The sequence below is a fragment of the Garra rufa genome, chromosome 15 (genome assembly GCF_049309525.1).
Source record: "Garra rufa chromosome 15, GarRuf1.0, whole genome shotgun sequence".
In the NCBI taxonomy this organism is placed as follows: Eukaryota; Metazoa; Chordata; class Actinopteri; order Cypriniformes; family Cyprinidae; genus Garra; species Garra rufa.
In genome coordinates this window covers 14,810,933-14,837,751 of record NC_133375.1, presented here as the reverse complement: position 1 = coordinate 14,837,751, position 26,819 = coordinate 14,810,933, and the positions used below count along the sequence as shown (strand labels likewise).

The window sequence follows — 26,819 nt, the reverse complement described above, 5'->3', positions numbered from 1 at the left end:
TTGCACGTCTCTCTTAGTTAACACACCTGATTCAGATAACCAGCTCTTTGGAAGTAAGCTCCGTGAATGAACTGTGTTCCGATTGACATGGTCCCTGCACAGTGTTCATTGCTCCCTACTTCCTGAGCAGGGAAAATCTGTGGACATTTACTACAATTCGGAACATTCATTCACAAATTTGCGCTATGCCACCGCATACAGCGTCTTCACACACAGCTTCAAATGGAACATATATGTTCATACATATATGTTCCATTTGAAGATCATTAAAGCGTGCGAGACGTGAATTTACATTGTATTTATTTACAGATGCATTTATGCCACACTTCACACTTCTCTAGTAAATTTCATCTGCTTGTAAAGACGCTGTATGCAGTGGCGTAGCGCAAATATATGAATGAATGTTCCGGAGTGTGGTACTGTTGGATTAACTGGTGAAAAGGCAGAAATGCTTCTCTCTATCAAGAAAAATTTGCCATTAATGCTCAAGTAATAGCATTTAGTACTAGCATGGTTATTTCTACCTGTTTGAAGACAGTGCAGTTTTTTATATTAAAGTTATTGTTGTGAAGATTTTTGTTAGTAAGCATACTTTGTTAGTTATATTTTATTTCTAACATTTTCGAGGCTCAGAGCACTTTATTTTGTTAAAGTTATTTTATTGTGAGAAGATCCTGTAATGTTTATTAATTTATTTTATTATAAAATAAAAAATTACACTGAGGAAAAGATTTTTGTTAGTATAAATGTACAGTCGTGGCCAAAAGTTTTGAGAATGACTTTGTTTGCTGCTAAATTGCTTTTAGATTTTTGTTTCAGTTGTTTCTGTGATGTACTGAAATATAATTAGAAGCACTTCATACATTTCAAAGGCTTTTATCGACAATAACATGACATTTATGCAAAGAGTCAGTATTTGCAGTGTTGGCCCTTCTTTTTCAGGACCTCTGCAATTCGACTGGGCATGCTTTCAATCAACTTCTGGGCCAAATCCTGACTGATAGCAACCCATTCTTTCATAATCAATTCTTGGAGTTTGTCAGAATTAGTGGGTTTTTGTTTGTCCTCCCGCCTCTTGAGGATTGACCAAGTTCTCAATGGGATTAAGATCTGGGGAGTTTCCAGGCCATGGATCCAAAATTTCAACGTTTTGGTCCCCAAGCCACTTAGTTATCACTTTTGCCTTATGGCACGGTGCTCCATCATGCTGGAAAATGCATTGTTCTTCACCAAACTGTTGTTGGAAGAAGTTGCTGTTGGAGGATGTTTTGGTACCATTCTTTATTCATGGCATTCATAGTTTTTGGGCAAAATTGTGAGTGAGCCCACTCCCTTGGATGAGAAGCAACCCCACACATGAATGGTCTCAGGATGCTTTACTGTTGGCATGACACAGTACTGATGGTAGCGCTCACCTTTTCTTCTCCAGACAAGCGTTTTTCTAGATGCCCCAAACAATCGGAAGGAGGCTTCATCGGAGAATATGACTTTGCCCCAGTCTTCAGCAGTCCATTCGCCATACTTTTTGCAGAAGATCAATCTGTCCCTGAAGTGGCTTCTTTGCTGCCCTTCTTGACACCAGGCCATCTTCCAAAAGTCTTGGCATCACTGTGCGTGCAGATGCGCTCACACCTGCCTGCTGCCATTCCTGAGCAAGCTCTGCACTGGTGGCACTCCGATCCCGCAGCTGAATCCTCTTTAGGAGACGATCCTGGCCCTTGCTAGACTTTCTTGGACGCCCTGAAGCCTTCTTAACAAGAATTGAACCTCTTTCCTTGAAGTTCTTGATGATCCTATAATTTGTTGATTTAGGTGCAATCTTAGTAGCCACAATATCCTTGCCTGTGAAGCCATTTTTATGCAACGCAATGATGGCTGTATCGCGTTTCTTTGCAGGTCACCATGGTTAACAATGGAAGAACAATGATTTCAAGCATCACCCTCCTTTTAACATGTCAAGTCTGCCATTCTAACCCAATCAGCCTGACATAATGTTCTCCAGCCTTGTGCTCGTCATCTTTGGTTGTTTTTCCAATGAGCGTTGGAGCGAAACAAAATGGTTGAAAACCTGATTCCTGTTGTTAGGCAACCGCTGTCTCGGCGACCGACAGGTTAAAGGTGCAACCCAACTTTTGGAACTGTCTTGATAACACTCAGCTTCCATTATTTTCAGAAACTCTAGATCCTCCATGGCTGGAGCGAGTCGATGGTCGTCAGGAGAATGAGCGAAGATAGTATGCCCTAAGCAGTCTCCACTGGACGTCATGGAACCACGAATGGAGGTTGGTGCTGGATGATGCTGAGGTCTAGCCGCTTGACCAAACACCTCTTTCACTCTGATCTGGTTGTTGCATGGTTGAAGATAACTTGTAAGACCGTTCTTTAAAATGGCTGTTTTGTAGCTTCTCACCTCTTGTGTTCTGTGAGCACCTCCAAGGCACACATCACCTATGACGACCCATTCTAGATCGAGCCTTTGTGCAAATGGTGCATATCTGTTCTCGGACCTTGTGTACTTGTAAGATGTCTTTGCCCAGTGAAAGGAGAATTTTGGCACTCGGATCTAAAGGCGGAATCTTGTCAGCGATGTGCTTTAGGTGGACATGATGGAAGGCTGCTTCCGGCATAGGGATCTCAGTGCGAATGTTAGGGATCTGGTTGCACTCCAGGATAGTAGGCACAGTAACCGTTGGCTCTCCACCCCTCCGTCTCTGAACACCCCGCAAAGGTCTTGAGAGTATATGAGTAGGAACTTCCAGAGATCTTAAAAATCTCAAAGAACTCTGACCACGCCAGGGAGCGATTGCTCTGTTCGTCTAGTATAGCGTACATTCTCTTGGACTCCTTCCTGTAGCCGTTGGGGAACACACTGACAAGGCAGATCTTAGCACATGTCCTGGCACTCAATCCTTCACCACATACTTGAGTGCACGTCGACTTAACCTACCAGATTTCTGCTTTGTCTTCCTCTCCGCCATCCTCTGAAGTGGAAGGAGACGACTTAGATTGCCCGGTGGGTGAGGAGGGGTGAAGTGCTGTCACATGAGTTGCACTCCCACACTCTGTACATTTTATCTCAGCGGTGCAATTCTTTGCGAGATGGTCTGTGAAGGAGCAACAACGAAAGCAGATGTAATGCTCTTTCAAAAGCTGTTTGCGATCATTTATTCTCTTCTCACGAAAGCCTCTGCATTTCCTCAGAGGGTGAGGCTTCCTATGCAGAGGGCAGTGTTTGTAAGGATCGATACATTCCATACTTTCTCCACACTCGGCCTTAGCAGTTCCTGAGACCTGCATCTTGTGAAAGTATACTGATGTCTTAGTAGGATTCTCCCACTTACTCTGTCTCTCAGCTGGAGTTTGCGTAAAGAAGTTAAAACTTGGGTCAGTGCGAGCCCTTGCTTCCGTGGCGATGAAGTCTACCAACACGGAGAAAGGTGGAAAACTAACGAAATGTTCCTCTTGTGCCAAGGTAAAGCCACTTGTAAGTTGTATGGAAGTTTCTCAATAATAGGCCTAATACCTCTGGTAGCTGTCTTCCTTAGCTACTTAATGCTCTGACAACAGGTCTGCTAGATCCCTGAGTCTTCGTGGATCCTTCATTGTAACCATAGGAAAGTTGTCTAGCTTGTTGAACAAAGCCTGCTCTTTGGCTGGTCATCATATGTGGTTAGCCCTGAAGTCACAAGGCTGCTGTGAGATAGATTTTTGATGAGATCTCCAGTGGACGTAGAATGATTATAGCTAGCTCCATAAGGTGTTTTGTGAGTGTGCGTGCGCGCAGGAGAAGAGGGATCCGCTTTGACATTCTGATGGGAACGACTCCCACCACGCTGAAGAACTGGGCAAGAGTTAAGCGCTTGGTTGTAGCTCTGTTGTAACAATGCTCCACTGGTCTAAGAAACTTGATGAACTTGATGTGGCATAATGTCTGCGGAAGCAGCAGCTTGATTTTGACTGCTCAGTGCTCAGTTAATGCATCACGAGCTTGCTCTACTTTTAAGTTCGTTCTGCGTGTGTGCGGCTCTAGCTTGCACTGCTTCAGCTTTCGCCTTCGCCATGACGACAGCCATACTAATCTTTGAGCTGGAAGATGTACCAGATGAACGATAGTTTTTTGAACGCACAGTCTCAGACTGGATATCTTCATTGCCTGTTTTACTATTGCTTCGTTGTGCCATTGCAACTCACTGTGGTGACAATAACGAGAAAGATACTATAACGTAGCCGACAGGGTGTTGTAGCGTTAGCTGCTTCCCTAGGTATTGATTTGCTTCCGTAAGATGGCGATCCTTGTGACCCTTGTTAGCTGCCTCAACGTCTTTTCACTGTCATGGACTATGCTCCATTCAGCTTAAACACTCCCAAGAAACTCCAGGACACAGATGATTCATTTCCATAAAGTTTACTGAGAATATTGTGAAACTGTAATACAATACAAATGACTACCCTTTACATTACTACCCTTACAAACATAAGTTGATCGCGCGCGCTGTACTGTAGAAACAAAACAAAAATATCCCTCTCTTATTTATTTTCTATTTTTTTCATGCGGAATGACACCCCTTCTAAAACGTAACAAATCCAGCAATTACTGTTTACTTTAGAAGACATGTTAGGGTTCTTTAGAGATATAATATTCCAGCAAGTCTGCTTGATCAGTTACTAAAGAAGAATGTAAAAATTATTCAGGAAAAAACATCTTTCTTATCAAAAGAAAACAACTAAACAACTAAATAAAACAAAATTAAAATTTCTGGTGTAACTTTAAGGCAAGTTTTGATCAACGGGTAAGTATGTTGAACCAAAACTGCTAAAGATAAGTAACTTCTTGATTATTATTATAATATAGCCCACTCACCCTTACTCAGACTTAATGCTGACAACAGTGAAACCACTTTAGAGAGAAGTATCAGGAGATTTATTTCTTAGCATAAAAGAGGACAATGGTGTAAATGGAATACTAAATTACTGTTTTAAGTGTGAAAATATAGCAAAAAGTAACACAGAAATTCAAAAACAATGAACTTGTGAAAAGACCCCTTTTCATTTAAGTCTTCATTTTAAGCATTTAGTGATGAGTGAGTTTTTGCTAGAAAAAGAGCAGGAGAAACACCAAGAAGGTGTCTCAGGGCCGGCAAAAGCTATGAAAGGATTGACAATTTATCTGACAGAGTAAGATGAAGCAAGAACAGCTGATACTTTTGCTCAACTTCTTAATAATCAATGGAAAATTTGGAGTTGGGATAACCTCCAAAACAACAACAAAAAAAGATGCATGGGAAAACATACAGTGAGAAAAAAAATTATTTGATCCCCTGCTTATTTTATACGTTTACCCACTGACAAATAAATGATCAGTCTATAATTTTAATGGTAGGTTTATTTGAACAGTAAGAGACAGAATAACAACACAAAAATCCAGAAAAAACACATTTAAAAAAGTGTTTTTCTGCTAAGAGGACAGGACAACTACACCACATCAAAGGGATGATGGATGGGGCCATGTACCGTCAGGGCCAGGGCATTGAAGCCAGCCAGGGCATTGAAAATGGGTTGTGGATGGGTATGAGCCAAAACACATAGCCAAGGCAACAAAAGAGTGGCTCAAGAAGAAACACATTAAGGTCTTGGAGTGGCCTAGCCAGACCTTAATCCCATAGAACACCTGTGGAGGGAGCTGAAGGTTCGAGTTGCCAAACGTCAGCCTCAAAACCTTAATGACTTGGAGAGGATCTGCAAAGAGGAGTGGGACAAAATCCCTGAGATGTGTGCAAACCTGGTGGCCAGCTACAAGAATCTTCTGACCTCTGTGATTGCCAACAAGGGTTTTGCGCACTCATTAAAATCCAAATCAATTCAAATTTTTTTGAACTGTATTTTTCTGGATTTTTTTTGGTGTTATTCTGTCCCTCACTGTAAAATAAACCTACCATTAAAATTTATAGACTGATCATTTCTTTGTCGGTGGGAAAACGTAGAAAATCAGCAAAGGATCAAATATTTTTTTTCCTCACTGTATGTGTGCACAGCAACTCTGTAAGAGTTATTCCAACACTATCCTCGCGTTTATATATGCCACAATACGTTGTTGCAAGGGAGAACGCAGGAGTCTCAAACTTCACTTGAATAGTATTTAATAATGAAAATGCAGGGGACTTACAACTCAGGAGATATATCTAATAACTAGTAATAAAGTAGACCTTTGTCTAGCAGGTCATGTGCGTGCCATTGACGTTTGCCCTGCTCACTCCAAAGTCTAAACTCGAAGGGCCACTCCAAGGGTCACTTCCATTTGGAATTTCCTTGTGAACTGTTCGGTATGAATACATGTACTGTTACACTCCTAGTTCCAAGGCAGATTGCCGGCAACAGCCATTTTAGCCCAGCTAAAAAAAAAAAATTGAAAACATAACAGAATTTTTAATGGTTTTATTGGTTATAATGAAAATTGTACTGTTTTAATGGCAACTGTAATGGTGTTGGTCTCTACTGGTAATTTGTCGCCTTCTATTGTTGGCTTGTTAAAACCATTAAATCCTAATGCAACATAGAACGCACTACAGCAAACCATTTTTTTATGATTTTAATGGTTAAAAGTTGATGGTTTGTAATTTTATTTGGAGTGGAAACTTGTAAAATTATTGTGATGGTTCTATTGTTTACTTCAGCAGGGAGTATAGGCACAGTTTGTGGTTTGGTCTTAGTGATTTAGGTGTCCTCTTCACTACTTCTAACGTTCCACAGATTTAGGGGCTAGCACTATGCTGCAATATGAAATAATCTTAGGGCAAATGTAGGATAGACACCCGATTTTCTTCTAAATTGGAAAGTTATGAGCTACTTTTTTGCATTAATATGTTTTGTGAATTCGAGTAAAAAATCTCTTATACTCACTTCTTCTGTAGGTGAAGTCGCATTTATGTAGATTGCCGGACACATTCCCTTCAAAAGCTAAAGTAATCCTCTGCATCCGATTTACATCCAGCAACAAAACACCTCAATTGCTCAATTGGAGACAGTCTTGTCTTCATCCTTTTCAGGCGTCGAAACAATGGCAGTCGGACTATTCACAGCTCACTCAGGGCGGGTCTAAGGTAAGACGGCCGTGTCAATCAACTATCGTGGGAGCAGTCTTGGTCGGTGTGACGTCACACAGACATGAAACTGAGAATGGCTTGATTTGAGAATAAGAGGTTATAATTTATATGGATTTTTATCATTATAGGGTGGTTGTGTTACACACACTGCCAACACGCATTTATGTTCAAACAACATGTAAAAGTGAGTTTTGTGAGCATCCGATGACCCCTTTCAGAAAATACATCTTTTTAATCAGAGGGGGTGTACTCATTTATGCTGTGCACTGTATATACAGTTAAGCTATATGACACAATCAAAGAGTGCTGTTCTTCCCGAATATACAGCAAGCACAATTGCATTAGATATTAATTTTATACAATAGCTTAATTTAAAAAAGGTAATTGAGCTACATTTTAGACACAATGTTGTCTGTTTTTATTATATTTCAACTAATTCAAACAAAGCCACAGCAGAATTGTTGCAGGCTCTGAGCATCAACACACTGGTGTTAAATTACTGACTGAATTTGTGTTCGAGTAGGAGCCATATTTGGGTTTTGGTGACTTATTTGTGATTAAGCACAATTAATTTAGTTTTACATAATCACATTGTATAAATGCAGTTTAACAGAACATAGTTAACAGGAATTAATACTTCCATACTTTAATTACCCGTAGCAGCATCTTACCTATATGTACTTACCTGATTACCTGTCACATGGTAGTAGACACACCCCTTTGACGTGCAGGTGGCCCGATGTGGTGGCTTTAATTATGCCATTCACGAAGGGTGTAATGGGTTAGATGGCAAGACGGTACAGTTTTCAGACCGCAAACAAATGCAAACTGTTGCTTTAGTTTTTTTTCCTTTATTTTCATCATTTGTTAATTCAAGAAAGAGAACCGGATTGTGTGAATAAACGAAATCAACTCTCCGTGCGTGCTTACTATGGATTGTGTGTCGGGTTAACCTCAAGTGGCAAGTTTAAATAAAAAAGCCACTTCACAATCCTTTAAGTAAAATGATTAACTGACACATTGTTGAATGAATGTTGAATGTTTAAGTGACTCACTTGACAATGATTGTTAAGTTGATTGAACAAATATAAAAATAAAACGCTACACGTCACTTTATAAATTATCCTCCATTGATTCTTATTAAAGAGAAGGTCATATGGTATTTCAAAGTGTCCTAATATTGTGTTGGAGTCCCTTACTACAGGTTTAAATGCATCTAAGATCAGAAATCATTGAGATCATTGTAATTTTGTAATTTTCTCAGAATATACATTTATTATTAGAATCATATTGCAATGATTTCAAAACGATTCAAAGTAGTTTTGAGCTAAAGTCTGTGAACCCATCTCTTCCATAAGCCTACTCTACACTGAATGGCCAGCTGGCCAAGTCTGTTGTGATTGGTTTTTCCAAGATTGCTTCTAGATACACTTCGAGTGGAGTTAAACTGTGGCAAATTCATTTGAATGAGTATGATTTAGAAAGGCCAGTCCTCATCTGCCAGCCCCCATCCAAGCTGACAGAGCTTAAGAGGTGAAAAGGTGAGGCAAAGAATGGCAGATAATTGCCATATGCAGATGTGCAAAGCTTGTTACATCATACCCAAAATGACTTGAGGCTGTAAATGTGCTTCAACTATTAAAACTGTACTGAGTTAATGGTATGAATACTTATGCAATGTACTTATTTCAATGTTTTATTTGTAATAAATGTGTAAAATTTACACTCCATACACCATAATAATGACAAAGCAAAAAACAGATTTGCAAATTTTACAAATTTTTACAGCCTCAAGTCTTTTTGGGTATGATGTGACAAGCTTTGCACATCTGCATTTGGCAATTATCTAACATTCTTTGCCTCACCTTTTTACCTCTCAAGCTCTGTCAGCTTGGATGGGGGCTGGCAGACATTTTCTAGAGTCCTAGTTGTTCCAATCGTCTTCCATCATGGATAATGCTTCTGTGAACTTTCAATGCAGCAGATTTTTTTCTGAACTCTTCCCTAGATCATTGCCTTAACGCAAGTCTGTCACTGAGCTCTACAGGCAGTTATCTTGACCTCAGGACTTGGTTTTTGCTCTGATATGCATTTTCAGCTGTTAGACCTTTTCTGAGAGGTGTGTGCCTTTCTAAATCATACACATTCAAATGAATTTGCCACAGTTTAACTCCACTCTAAGTGTAGTAACATCTAGAAGCAATATGAATGCCCCTGAGCTAAATTTAGAGTGTCCCAGAAAAAGGTATGAATACTTATGCAATGGGATCTTTTCAGTTTTTTATTTTTAATAAATTTGCACAAATGTTAAAAAGCAATTTTTTGCTTTGCCATTATGGAGTAGGGAGTGTAGATTGATGTGGGGAAAAAAAGTCATTTAAAGTAGTTTAAAATAAGGCAGCAACATAACAAAATGTGAAAAAAAAACTAAGGGGTATGAATAATTTCGCAAGGCACTGTAAATCACATATTAGTACAATGTACACATAGCATATTAATCATTCTTACAGATTGTGGTTTCGGAGATGCTTGTTGTTCCAAATAATGCTGGTACAGACTTACCTTTCATGGACAAGCATTCAGCGAATCCCACGTTGAACTCGCCAATATTAGAGAAGCAGTTCTCTGTAAAATGATGAGTGCACTACAAATAGTTTGAATTGTATTGCTGTGGTATCGCGGAACACAGCAGCTTCTCGACATGATGTAAACACACTAACTAGCGGAAGTGTTTGTATTTCGTGGGCAGGTGGGAATTATGCTAATGTTACCTAGTGATGTATATCAGTAACAGGTAGAAGATTAGAAAATATGATTTATTAAGGTTCAGTACAGAATCTTTCTTTTGAGAGACAATATCTTTATTTATCATACAATTTTTGATTAACAACTTTGCAGACTACACTGAAGGATAGCTTTTGGATAAATCCATATGACCTCCTCTTTAAAGCAACTGTATGACAGTTTTACAGTCAAAAACAGTGAGTGATTTTTCTCTTTGTGTTTTGTTTTAGTTGCTGGTTCCATAGTGACTTCCACAGTAGCTTTTTTCCCCTACTATCAAAGTCAATGGAGACCAGCTACTGTTTGGTTACCCACATTCTACAAACTATCTTCTTTTGTGTTCAACAAAAGAAATACAGATCTGGGACAACATGAATGAGTAAATAATTAAATAATTTAAATGTTTGGGTGAACTAATCCTTTAACAACAAGCGGCAGCATGTTTAGTACAGTGAATCTGCTGTCATAAAAACCTTTGGTGATTAGTTGTTGAAACCCCTTTTCTTCATTTGAGCCTGACTACATCCTGGCTACCTTTTCCTGGTCAGGTGTGAAGGAGGCAAATCAAAAAGCCTGGTATAAATCATTTATAATTACCTGCCAACTCCAGAAATGCATATACATGAGTGTTTTTTGGGTCTACAATCGTGGCCAAAAGTTTTGAGAATTACATAAATATTGGAAATTTGAAAAGTTGCTGCTTAAGTTTTTATAATAGCAATTTGCATATACTCCAGAATGTTATGAAGAGTGATCAGATGAATTGCATAGTCCTTCTTTGCCATGAAAATGAACTTAATCCCGGAAAAAAATTTCCACTGCATTGTTAAGAAGGCGTCAGGGCGACCAAGAAAGTCCAGCAAGCACCAGGATCTTCTCCTAAAGAGGATTCAGCTGCGGGATCGGAGTGCCACCAGTGCAGAGCTTGCTCAGGAATGGCAGCAGGCAGGTGTGAGCGCATCTGCACGCACAGTGAGGGCAAGCCTTTTGGAAGATGGCCTGGTGTCAAGAAGGGCAGCAAAGAAGCCACTTCTCTCCAAAAACATCAGGGACAGATTGATCTTCTGCAAAAAGTATGGCGAATGGACTGCTGAGGACTGGGGCAAAGTCATATTCTCCGATGAAGCCTCTTTCCGATTGTTTGGGGCATCTGGAAAAAGGCTTGTCTGGAGAAGAAAAGGTGAGCGCTACCATCAGTCCTGTGTCATGCCAACAGTAAAGCATCCTGAGACCATTCATGTGTGGGGTTGCTTCTCATCCAAGGGAGTGGGCTCACTCACAATTTTGCCCAAAAGCACAGCCATGAATAAAGAATGGTACCAAAACACCCTCCAACAGCAACTTCTTCCAACAATACAGCAACAGTTTGGTGAAGAACAATGCATTTTCCAGCACGTTGGAGCACCGTGCCATAAGGCAAAGGTGATAACTACGTGGCTCAGGGACCAAAACTTTGAAATTTTGGGTCCATGGCCTGAAAACTCCCCAGATCTTAATCCCATTGAGAACTTGTGATCAATCCTCAAAAGGCGGGTGGACAAACAAAAACCCACTAATTCTGACAAACTCCAAGAAGTGATTATGAAAGAATGGGTTGCTATCAGTCAGGATTTGGCCCAGAAGTTGATTGAGAGCACGCCCAGTCGAATTGCAGAGGTCCTGAAAAAGAAGAACCAACACTGCAAATACTGACTCTTTGCATAAATGTCATGTAATTGTCGATAAAAGCCTTTGAAACGTATTAAATGCTTGTAATTATATTTCAGTACATCACAGAAACGACTGAAACAAAGAGCTAAAAGCAGTTGAGCAGCAAACTTTGTGAAAACTAATATTTGTGTCATTCTCAAAACTTTTGACCACGACTGTACATGTCTGCATATCTAAACCCCAGCTAATGTGGTATCCCAGTTAACACACCTCCTTTATGCATAGGTGTCACTTCCAGGGGTTGGTGGTAAGAACCACTGCTCTCTGAGGGGACAACCCTGAATGCATATTTTCTATTGCTATTATGAAAGTTGCTGAGTGTGCTGGGACTTAGCCAGGTGTTCTCGGACTAGGTGTTGCCCTTTTTAATCTCCTCTGCACATGATTGACTATAGCAATGGGATGGTAGATCCTTTTCCCACATGATATCAAACAGGCCCCGTTAGGTTGTCAACCAAAGGTTTCAAAGGGCATGAATCTGGTGGAAGCCTGGGGCACCTCTCACACACTAGCAATTATAGGATCATAAAGTCCTAGTCATGTCCTTCCATAGTAAGCACCCTCTTTAACATTCTTTAAGAGTTGTTGGTAACTCTTTCTACCAGCCCATCTGTCTGGAGTGCAAGAGCGCCTGTGGTAGTTTACGTTGGCCAGAACACACAAAGAAACACATTGTAAATAAAATATAGTCTGCAATCACAGGCACTTGCATTCAGATGGGATTTAGTTTCTCAGAGCTTGCCGAAAAATGTAGGTTATTTGCTCTGGAATTATTACAGAGATTGTGTAAGAATTTTTTTTTAGGTTACATATGTAACCATGGTTCCCTGAGATAGGGAACGAGACACTGCGTCCTCTAGGGGGCTTTTGACTCGTGTCTGAAGAATACATAGAAAATCTACATGAAATGGCCGGCGACAGCTTATAACGTCAGCGTAGCGCGACCATCGCAGCCGATGCGTCACTACCGGGTGACCACAGTATAAAGAGGCGCCGGTGCAACACAACATTTGCTTTATCATCTGAAGCTTATCGTCCAAAGCATGTTGAAGAGACTAGAAGACGCAGTGTTTCGTTCCCTATCTCAGGGACCCATGGTTACATGCTTAACCTGAGACGTTCCCTTTCGAGGAAACACTCACTGCGTCCTCTAGGGGGTGCTTTTGGGGAACGGTTATACCCACGCTGCCATGCTGAGGGGAGTGCATGCCAAAAATAGCGAGCACTAAGTACCAATTCGGTTACGAATTGCCCGTTAGGACGTAGTGACAGCTGTCAGTAACGTTATCCCCCACGGCCAAAGGCCTGAACTTTTACCTGGTTGGGACGAAGGAAGACCAAGGGTACAGCTCAGGCTTGGAACCAAGCGATTCCTTCGGCAGAAACGGCTAAGAATCAGGAGAAACTTAGGCTACTAGAACAAGGAACTACCACTACTACTGGGTCTAGTTCCCTCAGTAAACTGACTCACAGATAGAGGGCAGCCTGTCCTTAGAAGAAACCGTTCTAATAGGGGTCACCACAAGGTGACACACCCTGGATGACGGATGGTCAGGAGATATCGGAGATGATATCTGAGTGGAGTTGGGCCCAGAGAGACCAGGGTTTTAAGACCAACTCAAGGATGGGAATGAAGTGAAAAGCGTAACCCATACCGTACAGGATATAAGAAAGAAACTAGAACTTAGAGCGGTGCTCTAGAGGGACGCTTAATGCAAAGGGGAGCATGCTAAGCCCAGTCCACATAAATACCTGAAAAGGGAGCCCTATACTAAACCAGTGAAGTCAGGAACGGACAGGCTCCTAACCCTGAACCACAGGGAGGAATACCCATTGTGTAGGGAGGAACACTCCATGATAAAGCAGCGTCCACATAGACACCTTCATGAGACCACTCCGCAGAGGGTCTAACAGTACACTTAGGAAGGGCAGGAAGGAGGGATTCTCAGAGTAGACCTGCAAAGGACAGCGTTAAACATGCCAAGGGCAATCCTAAAAGAAAAAAACTTAGGAAGCTTACCTTGAGGAGGACATAAGTCCTATGTTTAACAGGCTGTAGGAAGGCTGTAAGAGGGGCAACCTGGTAGGTTTCCACAAGAACTATGGCGTGGAGAGGACGAACACTGCCGTAACCATAATCACTAGACCAGAGGGGGAGTATTCGCCGCAGACTCGTCATTCCTTTCCCTAAAAGGAATAAACACAACACACGGGTCCAAGACAGCAATAACAGTTTCTTAAGATAAGAAATGGATCGTACTCACCCATAAGTGACCTGCACTTGGCTCAAACCTGAGAAAGAACCCGAAGGAGCCTAATTCCAGACCAACAGTAATGGTGGTTTCCATGAAACATAGAAACCAACTGAAAACATCATAGGTCCGGGGAGCATGCAGGAAGCTCCCACCTGACCTCGGTTAGGTGCTGATGGTAGTAGCAGGGGAATTGGCGAGGGACGGGACAGATGGACCTGAGAAAGGCGAGTAAAAGATTTAGATTTTACTCTGATCCATACAGGAATGTTGTCTGGTCTGGATCACTTCCCTCAGGTCCTGTCTGCCTCCCCTCGGCCCGCTCCATCTCCTAGAACCACCCGCAGGTGGTGGAGGGTTGCAACACTAGCCTTCTGGGCCCGTCTCTGTTCCTCAGAACGAGATGGACCAGGATCCCTATGTTGTTCGGGTTCGAACCTAGACCTTCGTGGACCGCCTCCCTGAACTTCTCGACCACCGTCTCGACGGAGGCACCGAAAAGCTTGGAAGGCGTAACGGCGTGTCGTGGAGAAGCCCTTTTCTTTCTTCCCGACGTCAGTTAGGTTCACCCACAGATGTCTCTCCGTAACCACCAAAGCCCCCATAGCCCTACCCATGTGGGTAGCAGCCTGCTTGGTGGCACGAAGAGCAAGATCCGTGGTGCAATGCAGCTTCGCCACTTCGTCAGGAGAAAGTCCAGCTTCTCCTTAAGCCTTGCCATTCAAGTGAGATATAACCTGAAGGGGCGCATATGGCAATGAAGGAGTCTTAAGAGAGGATGTTACCCCCGTAGAGAGATAGCTAGCTAACGTCTCTTCGACAGGGGGTATCCGCTCATAGCCATAGTCTTGCATTCCCTCGATGTTCGCATAGTTAGCCAGTGGGAAACTATGGATGCTGGGGGAATAAGGCCTTTTCCTTACCTTTTCGATCTCTAAATGGAGATTGGGAAGAAATGGAAGACTCACTGGAGCCGGGAGGTTATGATCGAAAGATAGCGTTTATCAAGACAGCCCCGCGTGACCACCTCTCTGGCACTGTTCCACGGCCGTGGCATGAACCATAACCTCCAAAAGCTCCTTGTACGCAGGGCAGAAAAGTTGAGAAGACTCAGCCTCAGCTTCTTCGTCCTCACCCAACATTTCCTGCTCTTCCTGGGTAGAGCACTCGCTACAGGATCCGATGACGTTAATGAAATAAACCTTAAACATCTTACTAGTGCTCGCCATAATAAAGGAAGAGATAAATCTTACCAGTATGCACGCTTAGACAAAGAGAAGCTGAAGACGACGAAGTGAATGGTGTGTTGCACCGGCGCCTCTTTATACAGTGGTCGCCTGGTAAGCTGTCGCCGGCCATTTCATAAAGTTTTTCATGTATTCTTCAGACACGAGTCACGCTGCAGTGTCGCCTCCTAAAGCAGTTACCCTCGAAAGGGAGAAACAGACATTCAGACGGGATTAAAATCACAAAGTACTTATCTAGCACTATCTGAATTTAGGTATTTGGAAATTAATATTACTCCCAATTTAAAAGACCTCTTTAAATCCAATTATTGTCATAATACGATGCCGGAAGGAACGATGGAGATGTAGATAAGAAATACAGTCTTTAATAACACCAGGGAGGTGAGATGACACATGTTCACAATATGTAGACCTGACACTGGAGGAATGCACAGACTGGAACTTAACCCTCTAAGCGCCAAAGTCGCAAAATTGCGACAAGACGTCATACCTAATGAAATAGACTGTAGTTCCTAATACGGTGTAATTTCTCATTTGTATTCCCTACCACTAGATGGCAGACATGTAGTACTTCGATTCTAGACCAAAATTGTTCCTATTCAAAGTGTTGGAGGAAATCATAGAGAAAGTGAGCGATCTTCATTGTTGCGGAAGCAGTACAGTTCATAGCGTCTGAGTAAATTGTCAGATTTGTGAGGAGAATAGCACCAAAAGGCTGATAAAAACTTGTACCGTGAGGATGTGTTGCAAATGTTATTTGCCGATTCTGACTCTGAAGGGGAATATTTGCCTTTTGGAAATGACGATCGGCCCTCTAATAGACGCGCGTCTCGCGGTACATCTTTGCAGAGCAGTGGTGCCGCTGTGCAAGACAGTGTTTACGATGCACAAACAAATGAAGCACATACAAATGTTGCAAATGTTATTTGCCGATTCTGACTATGAAGGGGAATATTTGCCTTTTGGAAGTGACGATCGGCCGTGTAATAGACGCGTGTCTTTGCAACAGTGGTGCCGCCGCGCAAGACCAGAAAGTGTACACAAAGCACAAACCAGCAATCATTTCGTCCCTTTGCCCAAAAGAAATGGGGGTGGCAGGGGTGAATGTGATCATAGTGTACACAGGGGTATAGTAATATTCTAATAATTTAGTAATTTCTTCTGTTTTATTGTTGGTTTCCTCTATTCTCATCCATTTGATCGTTTTACTACTATATAATACTGTAATAATTTAGTTTTATTGTTGGTGTTCTCTTTTTTGATCATTTGGAATGAGGATAAAAAGAAAAAAAACATGCAAATAAGTTCAAACACATTTCCTGAATATTACTTATGAAATGATCAAACAGTTGGCTACTGTTCACATGCATTTTACTACTACATCGAATAGTAATATAGTAATAATTTAGTACCTTTTCCTATTTTATTGTTGGTTTCCTCTTTTCTGATCATTTGGAATAAGGATAAAAGACAAAAATGTGCAAATAAGTTCAAACATCCAATCAATATTTATTATTTCCTGAATATTATGATGAACTGATCAAAAAGTTGGCTACTGTTCACATGCATTTTACTATATAGAATAGTAATAATTTAGTACTTTTTCCTGTAATATTGTTGTATCCTCTTTTCTGATCATTTGGAATGAGGATAAAAGACAACAAATTTGCAAATAAGTTCTAACATCCATTCAATATCTTTTATTTCCCGAATATTACTGATGAACTAATCAAACATTAGGCTACTGTTCACATGCGTTTTACTATATAGTATAGTAATATAGTAACAATTGAGTAATTTTTCCTGTTTTATTGTTGGTTTTCTCTTTTCTGATAATTTGGAATAAGGATAAAAAGAAAATTCAATGTCTACTATTCCCTGAATATTATGAAATTCAATAATGCTGCCCCCATGATGATGTCATAATATGCAAATTAGATTAGTATATTTACACCCCACATAAACTTTTGGTCATGCCCAACATTTTTCTAATTTACAGATCTCTATCTTTAAGCCCTTTCAAGCCACAAGCTTTTGTAATCTTGATGTCAAAATCCAGCATTTTTCCAAAAAAACCCTGGCGCCTAAAGGGTTAAATACATGGGGTAATTGGAGAAACACAGGTACACAGAATAAATAGTAATAAATAATCAGACTAAACGAGGACAGGAAAATGACCAGATAAGGGGACACATGAACATAAACAGGGCGAAAACACAACACCACAGGTCCATATTCCTGACATATCGGCCAGTATTTAGTATTCAGACCCCCTTCACTTTATTGAATTTTATGTTGCAGCCTGATAATACAATTGTTTAAATTCATTTTTTTCTCATTAATCTACATTCTATGTACCTCATAATGACAAAGTGAAAACAGAATTTTAGAAATGTCTTTAAATTTATTATAAAGAAAAAAAAAACTAAATTTAGCACATTTACATAAGTATTCAGACCCTTTACTCAGTACTTAGTTGAAGCACCTTTTGGCAGCAATTACAGCCTGAAGTCCTTTTTGGTATGCAACAAGCTTTGCACACCTATATTGCGGGATTTCCTAACATGAGCAGAGCTGGATTCCTTCAAACATGATTCTTAGAACTGAGATTCATCAGACCAGAGAATCTTTTCTATAGTAATGGGATGATAGATCCTTTTCCCACATGATATCATGATATGGCATCCCAGCTCAGCTATACAGCATGACAATCCCTGGCCTGTTAAACCTGTCCTGGATGCACTAAAGTATGTCTCAGGGCTAAGTGACATGTACAGAACAAATAATATTCTAACATTTTTGCTTAGTAGTTCAAAATATTGTTACTTTCCTAATTCCTTTAAATCTGCTAGAATGGTAAATTTGTTTCATTTTTTCTTCTGCCTGTCATTATCACCACACTAACATGGTGATGACGAAGTAAGTATTGATCTGTTGCTGTGCAGGCAAGCTTGTGCTGGTGCAATTATTATATTATAAAGACAAGGAAGAGTAGTCATTTTGGCAGCTTGGTTTGAGTAAGAGCTGAGGAAGTTTTCAGCTTTAATAGACCAGTGTATGCTAAATTTATGTGTTTTATAGTACAATGAACTCTTAAATGTCAAAATATCAGGGAAACTTTATTTCTTAATTGACCTCTTAATTGCCATGCAAAACAAAATAAGAGCTTATTCTTTTGTCACCAAATAAACTCAAATGTTTAGTAAAACCATGCTATATAGACAAAAGTGTTTTTTTTTATATCTGTGTATTCAGGCATATTCAAGATCCAGCCAGTCAGAGGTTGACATGGAACAAACCACCCAAAAGTGTCCTTATTATAAAGAAAATCAGAGACGCCAATCTGCTACAACCTTTTAAAGAACTCTGCATTTTTCTGACACAGGTGAGAACAAAATATTACACAATCAAAAAAATAAAATAAAAAATGCAGATGTGGCTATCAAGAATGTGTTTCAAAAGTAAAAGGATTCAAAGGTAAGGACCACAAGGCTTGCTCTGGCACAGGTCATGTCATGCACTGAAGATGATGATCTGCTGGACAGCAAATCTCTAAACCTCAGAACTGAATTTCAACAAACATCAGAGCATGTTAAATGTTTGCAAACTATATTAAGTTCATTATGTTTGTATACTGTACAAAAGTACATATGTAATTAAAACATTATGTAATTGAGTGAAGAAAAAAGGTGAGTAATCTTACTTGACACTGATATTACAGTAGTTAATCTTAACAGTTCACAATCTCGCTCTTGATTTTATTTTATTTTTTATTTCTTTACCGGGAGGCAACATTGAAAATGCGCACAGTAGCAAGAGGAAGTTCACGTTGGCCAGAACACACAAAGAAACGCATTGTAAAGAAAATATTGTCTGCAATCACAGACATTTGCATTTGGATGGGATTTAGTTTCTCAGAGGATGACCGAGTTTGCCGAAAAAAGTAGGTAATTTGCTCTGGAATTATTACAGAGGTTGTGTAAGAAAAACACAGACTTGACAGATTCAGACGGGATTAAAATCGCAGAGTACTCATCCAGCACTTTCTGAATTTAGGTATTTGGAAATTAATATTACTCCCAATTTAGAAGACCTTTTTAAATCCAATTATTGTCATGATATGATGTCGGAAGGAATGATGGAGATGTAGATAAGCAAAACAGTCTTTAATAACACCAGGGAGGGGAGATTATACACATACACAATATGTAGACCTGACACTGGAGGAATACACAGACTGGAACTTAAATACATGCGGTAATTGGAGAAACACAGGTGCACAGAATAAATAATCAGATTATATCAAAAATTATGTTGCAGCCTGATAATACAATTGTTTGAATTCATTTTTTTCTCATTAATCTACACTCCGTACCTCATAATGACAAAGTGAAAACAGAATTTTAGAAATGTCTGTAAATTTATTATAAAGATTTTTTTTTTTTTAATTACATTTACATAAGTATTCAGACCCTTTACTCAGTATTAGTTTAACCACCTTTGGCAGCAATTACAGCCTTAAGTCCTTTTTTGGTATGCAAACAAGCTTTGCACACCTTGATTGCAGGATTTTCTGCCATGAGCAGAGCTGGATTCCTTCAAACATGATTCTTAGAACTGAAATTCATCTGACCAGAGAATCTTTTCAGAGATTTCCAGAGTCTGAGGGTCCTTTAGGTGCTGTTTTGTAAATTCTAAGTGTGTTTTCATGTGCCTTCACTGAGGAAAAGATTGAGTTTGGCAACACCAGCTTAAAGCCCAGATCGGTGGACTGTTGCAGTGATGTTTGTTCCTCTGTAGGTTTCTCCCATCTGCATACAGATCTGGCCATTCAAAATGCGCACGGGAAGGGAAGTGGTCTCGCGTGACGCCGGTGTATTCTGAGGGATCCCAGAAAATGCTCAGACACAGGAAAGACATGATCAGTAGGGGGCAGTCATGTAACGCACTGAACTGAAGCGGCAGCAAACATCGCTGCAAGCTAAAAGACTCGTTTGTATGGTGACCTGGAGGGGACATTTTCGGTTCACTTATGTTTGTCGTGGCCACTACATATAAACTTGTGGGAATGTCATATTATGTCGTGGCCACAAGATCATTTTGTCGAGGTAACGACTTCTTATATTGAGGGAACAACATGCATTTCTCATGGCCATGAGTTTAATGCATAAACAAAACTGCGTGACCATAGTAACCCAGAGATAGGTTTATTAATATTTTATTTTGAGATAAGAAATTATTATATCAATCGTTATAGAAATTAATACAATATTAAATAATTATATAGGCGATGCTATATATGCGAATGCTGTCTGTGCGCAATGTAGACAGCATTCAAAAGTTTATCATGAATAAATATTACATAAAGTACTTTAATTAAATAGCCCTACAAGAAACATTTTATGCATCCCACAGTCTTATTCATTTTCCCCTTCATTTTGATCTTTTAACATTCTGAATTTAAATGATAAATGCTGACATGCCATTAAAGCTTTGATTATGCTATATGGCTAGGATTTTTACTGGAATGCAGTTTATAGGTTGAATTTAACATATTCATTTTATTTAATCTAATTAATAGATAACCTATATAGTGTTTCATTGACGAATGAATCATTCACGTAGTTCCATTTGTAAATCGTTTATGGTGACACACGGGCATAGAAATACAATCATAAAGTCAAAACTTTATTGGCATCATTGTCGTTTACAGTATTTGCAAATTATATATGGCAAATAGCATATATACAGACAGTTATTTAGGTTAAGCAATTCACAATAAATAAAAAAAATAGATAGCTCTAAAGAGTAAAATTAAGGGGGGGAAACGAATATAAACGAAAATAAAAATATATGCAATAATAATAGGCTAATAATAATAACAATAGTTATAGTAATAATAATGATAATAATATTAATACAAATAATACAAATTAATACAAATACGGAAAAAAGACTATCAGACTATTAATAGAAGGAATGTAGGCCTATTTCACTGTGTGATGATACACAAATGAAACTACGTGAATAATTCACTCTTTAATGATTTGTCTGTTAATTAGACTAAATAAAATACAATATATGTTAAATTTAACCTTTAAACTGCATTCCAGTAAAAATCCCAGTCATAGAACCTTTACAGTATCATTTACATTCAGAATGTTTTGTAAAGAGATCAAAATGAAGGTGAAAATAACAAATATAAACGAATAATACATATTACGGAAAAAAAGAAGGTCAGTTAATGGACAAGACTCTGGGATGCATAAAATGTTTCTTGTAGGCCTATTTAATTTGAAGTACTTTATGTAATATTTATTCATGATAAACTTGTGAATGCTGTCTACATTGCGCACAGACATCATTCGCATATATAATTATTTAATATTGTATCAATTTCTATAACAATTAATATAATAATTTCTTAACTCGAAATAAAATATTAATATGATAATCCTGGGTTACTATGGTCACGCAGGTTTGTTTATGCCACGACATAATATGATGTTCCCACGAGTTTACATCTCGTGGCCACGACAAACATAAGTCAACCAAAGGTGTCCCCTCCAGGTCACCGCATGCTTGAGATGAGCAAAATCTGCAAAGAAACGATGGGAAACGACTGGCTGAGGACAGTTTGATGTTGCGTTCTCTTCTAAAATGTTTTATTTTTGATCTAATATCAGGTGGTTTAATTCCATGTGAATATTCCCAAACATTATGACAGTGCATTCTATGTGTGAGATATGTGATTGTTGTCATATTACTATCAACATCTAAAATACACGTTTGTATTCAAGTAAAAAATGGATGATAAATACGCCTTTCGTATGGAATTAAATAGCAAGCACTTTGAGTGTCTTGTGTATCGTATTTATTTTCATATAAAAGGAACAGAACTGAAACTATATCATGTTTATCAGCAACACGTGAGTGTGAATAAGGCGATATCTGCCTTTGAACTTGTAGGCATCTGTTCCGCTTGTCTGTAGCCTATTTCAAGGACAATGTAAGCATTATTTTACAACGAATCAATCAATAAAATGGTATAAAAGAGAAAAAATTTATTTCACGAAAATAATATAAAGATTACAAAACAAAGAAAACAAATGGAATGAGGGATAAGCTCCAAAGTTCACGGAAAGGAAGGCAAATATTAAGCGGCATGCTTCGTGTTTATGTTCAGCTTCTGTCTGTATGACCATAAATGACATAGTTTTTTTTTATATATAGGGGTGAGCAGGGCACAACCTAACGCGTGGTTAATTGCAACACGCGTGGTTTAAATATTTCCACACATGCTAGCATAACCAAATTTACGGTGTTTACTAGTTGCCATAGCAACACTATGCAGAGAAAAAAGAGCGCCAGAATTCAAAAGCCTTTTGAAGATATCGCTGAATATTTATGTTTACCATTGTAAAAGTACATTTCTGGCTGAAGTAAACTTTTCATTTCAGTTTTTAGTATTCATTTAAAATTAGACAAATCTGCTATTATTTTAATCTCCAATTTGTTATTTATCAGTTTAGAAAGTTTATTAATGGTTCGCAAACCAGCAGAAGACATTAACCTGTTTTAAACTCCAGTGGCGCAGATGGGGAACATTGTAACACTGTGTTACAATACGCCCTGCTGTTATTAAACTATTCTATTCTGTGACATTAGCGGTGCAGTTTACACTATTTACTTCTAAGGATATTGATAAGACACCTCAAGAAACAGGTGAATAAAGGCTGACAATCAATGTTTAATGTTCAGAAGTTATTATTTCAAGTAATGTAAAGCATTTTGGCTGTTTTATGTGTGTCGTGTTCTATGAGAGTTGTGTGTGGAGGGAGGGGAGTGTTTTTCTGAATGTCTAAATATGTTTTATCTATTTGTCCACATTGTTTTGAACTACTGTACAGCTGTGTGTTGCAATCAGGGCCGTTCAAAGCATTGTTGCGATGTGTCCATTGTGAAACTCCAAAATTAGATTATTTTTTATTTTTTCCTTTATTTTGTTGTGTATATTTTTTTCATTCGATCAGATAACATTTTAAGCTGTCATACGGGGCATGTTGTCACGTTTCACTTCCTTTCTTTTGAGGTAAATAACAAAAACGTGTACACTGTAAATATGAAACAAATTGATATATTTGTACTAGACAAGTATGAAAATAATGTGGATAAAAGTTGTACTCTGCACCCCAAGTGGATTTACATAAACCGTGAAATTCAAAAAGTGTTAGGTTGTGCCCCGCGCTCCCCTACTTTCAGGCAAGAGGAATCATTGAACTATTGTTAATAATGATATTTGTGACCAACGCCCCCTAGAGCTGGCCATGGTGTTTGGCTACAGAATGTTGTTCCTTGCGCCACCTGGTGGATATTATATGAAGCACAACAATGTTTTTTAAAAATCTGAAAAAGCGCCCGCAGGGGGATCCGTGATCACGCGTGCCGAATTGCAGGCTGCCGCATGAAAATAGACACATTTTTAATTGCCAGATCTGTATATGATCATGGAGCTTAACTAGAGTGACCATCAGCTTCTTTATCACCAGTCTAGACAAGGCCCTTCTCCATCAATTGCTCAGTTTGGGTAGGTAACCAGCTCTTGCAAGAGTCCTGGTTGTGCCAAACTTCTTCTATTTAAGAATTATGAAAGCCACGGTGCTCTTGGGAACTTCAGTGCAGCAGAATTTTTCTGAAGACTTCTCTTAATCTGTGCCTCAATACAGTCCTGTCTCTGAGCTCTACAAGCAGTTCCTTTGACCTCATGGCTTATTTTTTTATAGGGAGGTGTGTGCCTTTTCAAATCATGTGCAATAAATTTAATTTACCACAGGTGGATTCAAGGTGTAGAAACCAGTGTTAATTTTGTTGACGAATCATTTTCATCATAATTTTCATCAACGACATTTTTCACAGGCAAAAACGAGACAAAAATCTATTGACATTTTCGCCAATGAATAAAAATGAGACGAAAAGGTTAAGGAGGGACAATTTCAGAAGATAATTATTTACAACAAATCTGCTGCTCGTAAAGGATGTTAGATGCGTACATACACTATGTTGCCAAAAATATTCGCTTACCTGCCTTGACTCGCATATGAACTTAAGTGGCATCCCATTCCTAATCCATAGGGTTCAATATGACGTCGGTCCACCCTTTGCAGCTATAACAGCTTCAGCTGCCATATCACCCTGCAGCCCAAGATCGGTTGCTCACTGAAGCTAAGCAGGGCTGAGCCTGGTCAGTACCTGGATGGGAGACCTCCTGGGAAAACTAGGTTGCTGTTGGAAGAGGTGTTAGTGAGGCCAGCAGGGGGTGCTCACCCTGTGGTCTATGTGGGTCCTAATGCCCCAGTATAGTGATGGGGACACTATACTGTAAAAAGCACCGTCCTTCGGATGAGACGTTAAACCGAGGTCCTGACTCTCTGTGGTCACAAAAAATCCCATGGCACTTCTCGTAAAGAGTAGGGGTGTAACCCCGGTGTCCTGGCCAAATTCCCTCCACTGGCCCTAGTCAATCATGGCCTCCTAATAATCCCCTTCCATTAAATTGGCTATATTACTCTCTCCTCTCCACCTGTAGCTGGTGTGTGGTGAGCGCAACGGCGCCGTTGTACTGTGGCTGCCGACGCATCATCCAAGTGGATGCTGCACACTGGTGGTGGTTGAGGAGAGATCCCCCATATGATTGTAAAGCGCTTTGGGTGTACGGAAATACACATGAAAGCGCTATACAAATGCATCATTCATTCATTCATTTCATTCAGCTTATCTGGGAAGGCTGTCAACAAGGTTTAGAAGTGTGTTTATGGGAATTTTTTACCATTTATCCAGAAGTGCATGTGTGAGGTCACACACTGATGTTGGACGAGAAGGCCTAGGTCTCCGCTCTAATTCATCCCAAAGGTGTTCTGTCGGGACTCTGTGCAGGCCAGTGAAGTTCATCCACACCAGACTCTGTCATCCATGTCTTTATGAACCTTGCATTGTGCACTGGTGCACAGTCATGTTGGAAGAGGAAGGGGCCAGCTCCAAACTGTTCCTACAAAGTTGAGAGGATGGAAATGTCCAAAATGTCTTGGTATACTGAAGCATTCAGAGTTCATTTGACTGGAACTAAGGGGCCAAGCCCAGCTCCTGAAAAAACAACCCCACACCATAATCCCTTCTCCACCAATCTTTTCACTTGGCACAATGCAGTCAGACAAGTACTGTTCTCCTGGCAACCACCAAACCCAGACTCATCCATCAGATTGCCAGATGGAATAGTGCTATTCGTCACTCCAGACAACTCGGCTGAGTTGCTGTCGTTCCCAAATGCTTTCACGTTCTTATAATACAGCTGACTGTTGACTGTGGAATATTTAGGAGCGAGGAAATTTCACAGCTGGACTTGTTGCACTGGTGGCATCCTTTCACAGTTCCACGCTGAAATTCACTGAGCTCCTGAGAGCGACCCATTTTTTCACAAATGTTTGTAAAAAGAGTCTGCATAGGTGCTTGATTTTATACACCTGTGGCCATGGAAGTGATTGGAACATTTGATTCCGATTATTTGGATGGGTGAACGAATACTTTTGGCAATATAGTGTATATGAACTGTATCATATTGATCTATCCTGTGAGATAGATTGTAAAGGTAAGCTGGCATACCTCTGCCTCATGTCTCATAAAACATTAAAAATTGTCAATATCTGGGAGTAAGAGAAGAGCAGACATGGATAAATTTGACGACACAAAAGAGAACTTAATTCGGCCTGTCACACAACACGCGAGTAAGTTACTCTTTCGTGTCTCACGAATGGAGAAATACACAAAAAATTATGTTGATTTATCCGTGTTTATGAGTATTCACATAAACACAATCGGTTACATCTTAGGTGAACGTAAACAACTGGGAGACTATCAGATGTGTATCAGTTCATTGAATCCGTGCGTTCAGTTTTAAAGGTACCACAGCGTAATTTAGTTGCTGTCTGTGGCATTGATTTAAGCAAGCAACAAAAGAAAGACAGAAAATCTCTCCTTGCTCTTGACTGAGTCACTTTAGTAGCCCTATAATAAAGATTAATAAAGATTAATCTAAATGTATTTTTTTATAAATAAATGTCTGCTTGAAAGAATAAACAATGTGGTAAACAAGTTGTTACAGGTCTGGCCATTAAAAATGCGTCTATTTTCACGCGGCAGCCTTCAATTCGGCACGCGTGATCACGGATGGACCTGCAGGGGCTTTTTCTGATTATTTTAAAAGGTTGTTGCGCTTCATATAATATCCACCAGGTGGCGCAAGGAACAACATTCTGTAGCCAAACACAGCTCCAGGGGGCGTTGGTCACAAATACCGTTGTTAACAATAGTTAAATGATTCCATCTTTCCTGAAAGTATAGTTCAAACGAATAGCAAAAAGCTATTCATAAGCAGGTGCAGTTGTAATATTATTTTCTTTTCTTTTTTTTTCCTGATGAAAATTTATTAGATTGCACTGGAAATAGAAATGTTAATTTCGGTTATTTTATTTTTCCCAACCAACAACCGACGTTGTTAAATTATTACTAACCAACAAGATAATGTTAAATTACAGTTAATTTTGAATTGATACGTGGCTGTGACACATTTAAAACAGCTAAATTCGTTTTCAGGGGTTAATTGTTAGGGGTGGGAGAAAAAAATCGATGCATCGCGATTCTCTCTTCAACGATTCTGAATCGATTCCTAATAT

At 39.6% G+C, this 26,819-nt stretch overlaps 1 protein-coding gene across 1 annotated transcript in view; it reads left to right on the top strand.

The window, feature by feature from the left end:
* nadka (NAD kinase a) overlaps window positions 1-26,819 on the top strand; it is a 120,673-nt gene that overhangs the window by 33,211 nt on the left and 60,643 nt on the right. The window contains exon 4 of the mRNA XM_073819021.1: window positions 18,349-18,478. Coding sequence (XP_073675122.1) covers window positions 18,349-18,478 — 130 coding nt within the window. The remainder of the gene's footprint in view (window positions 1-18,348; window positions 18,479-26,819) is intronic.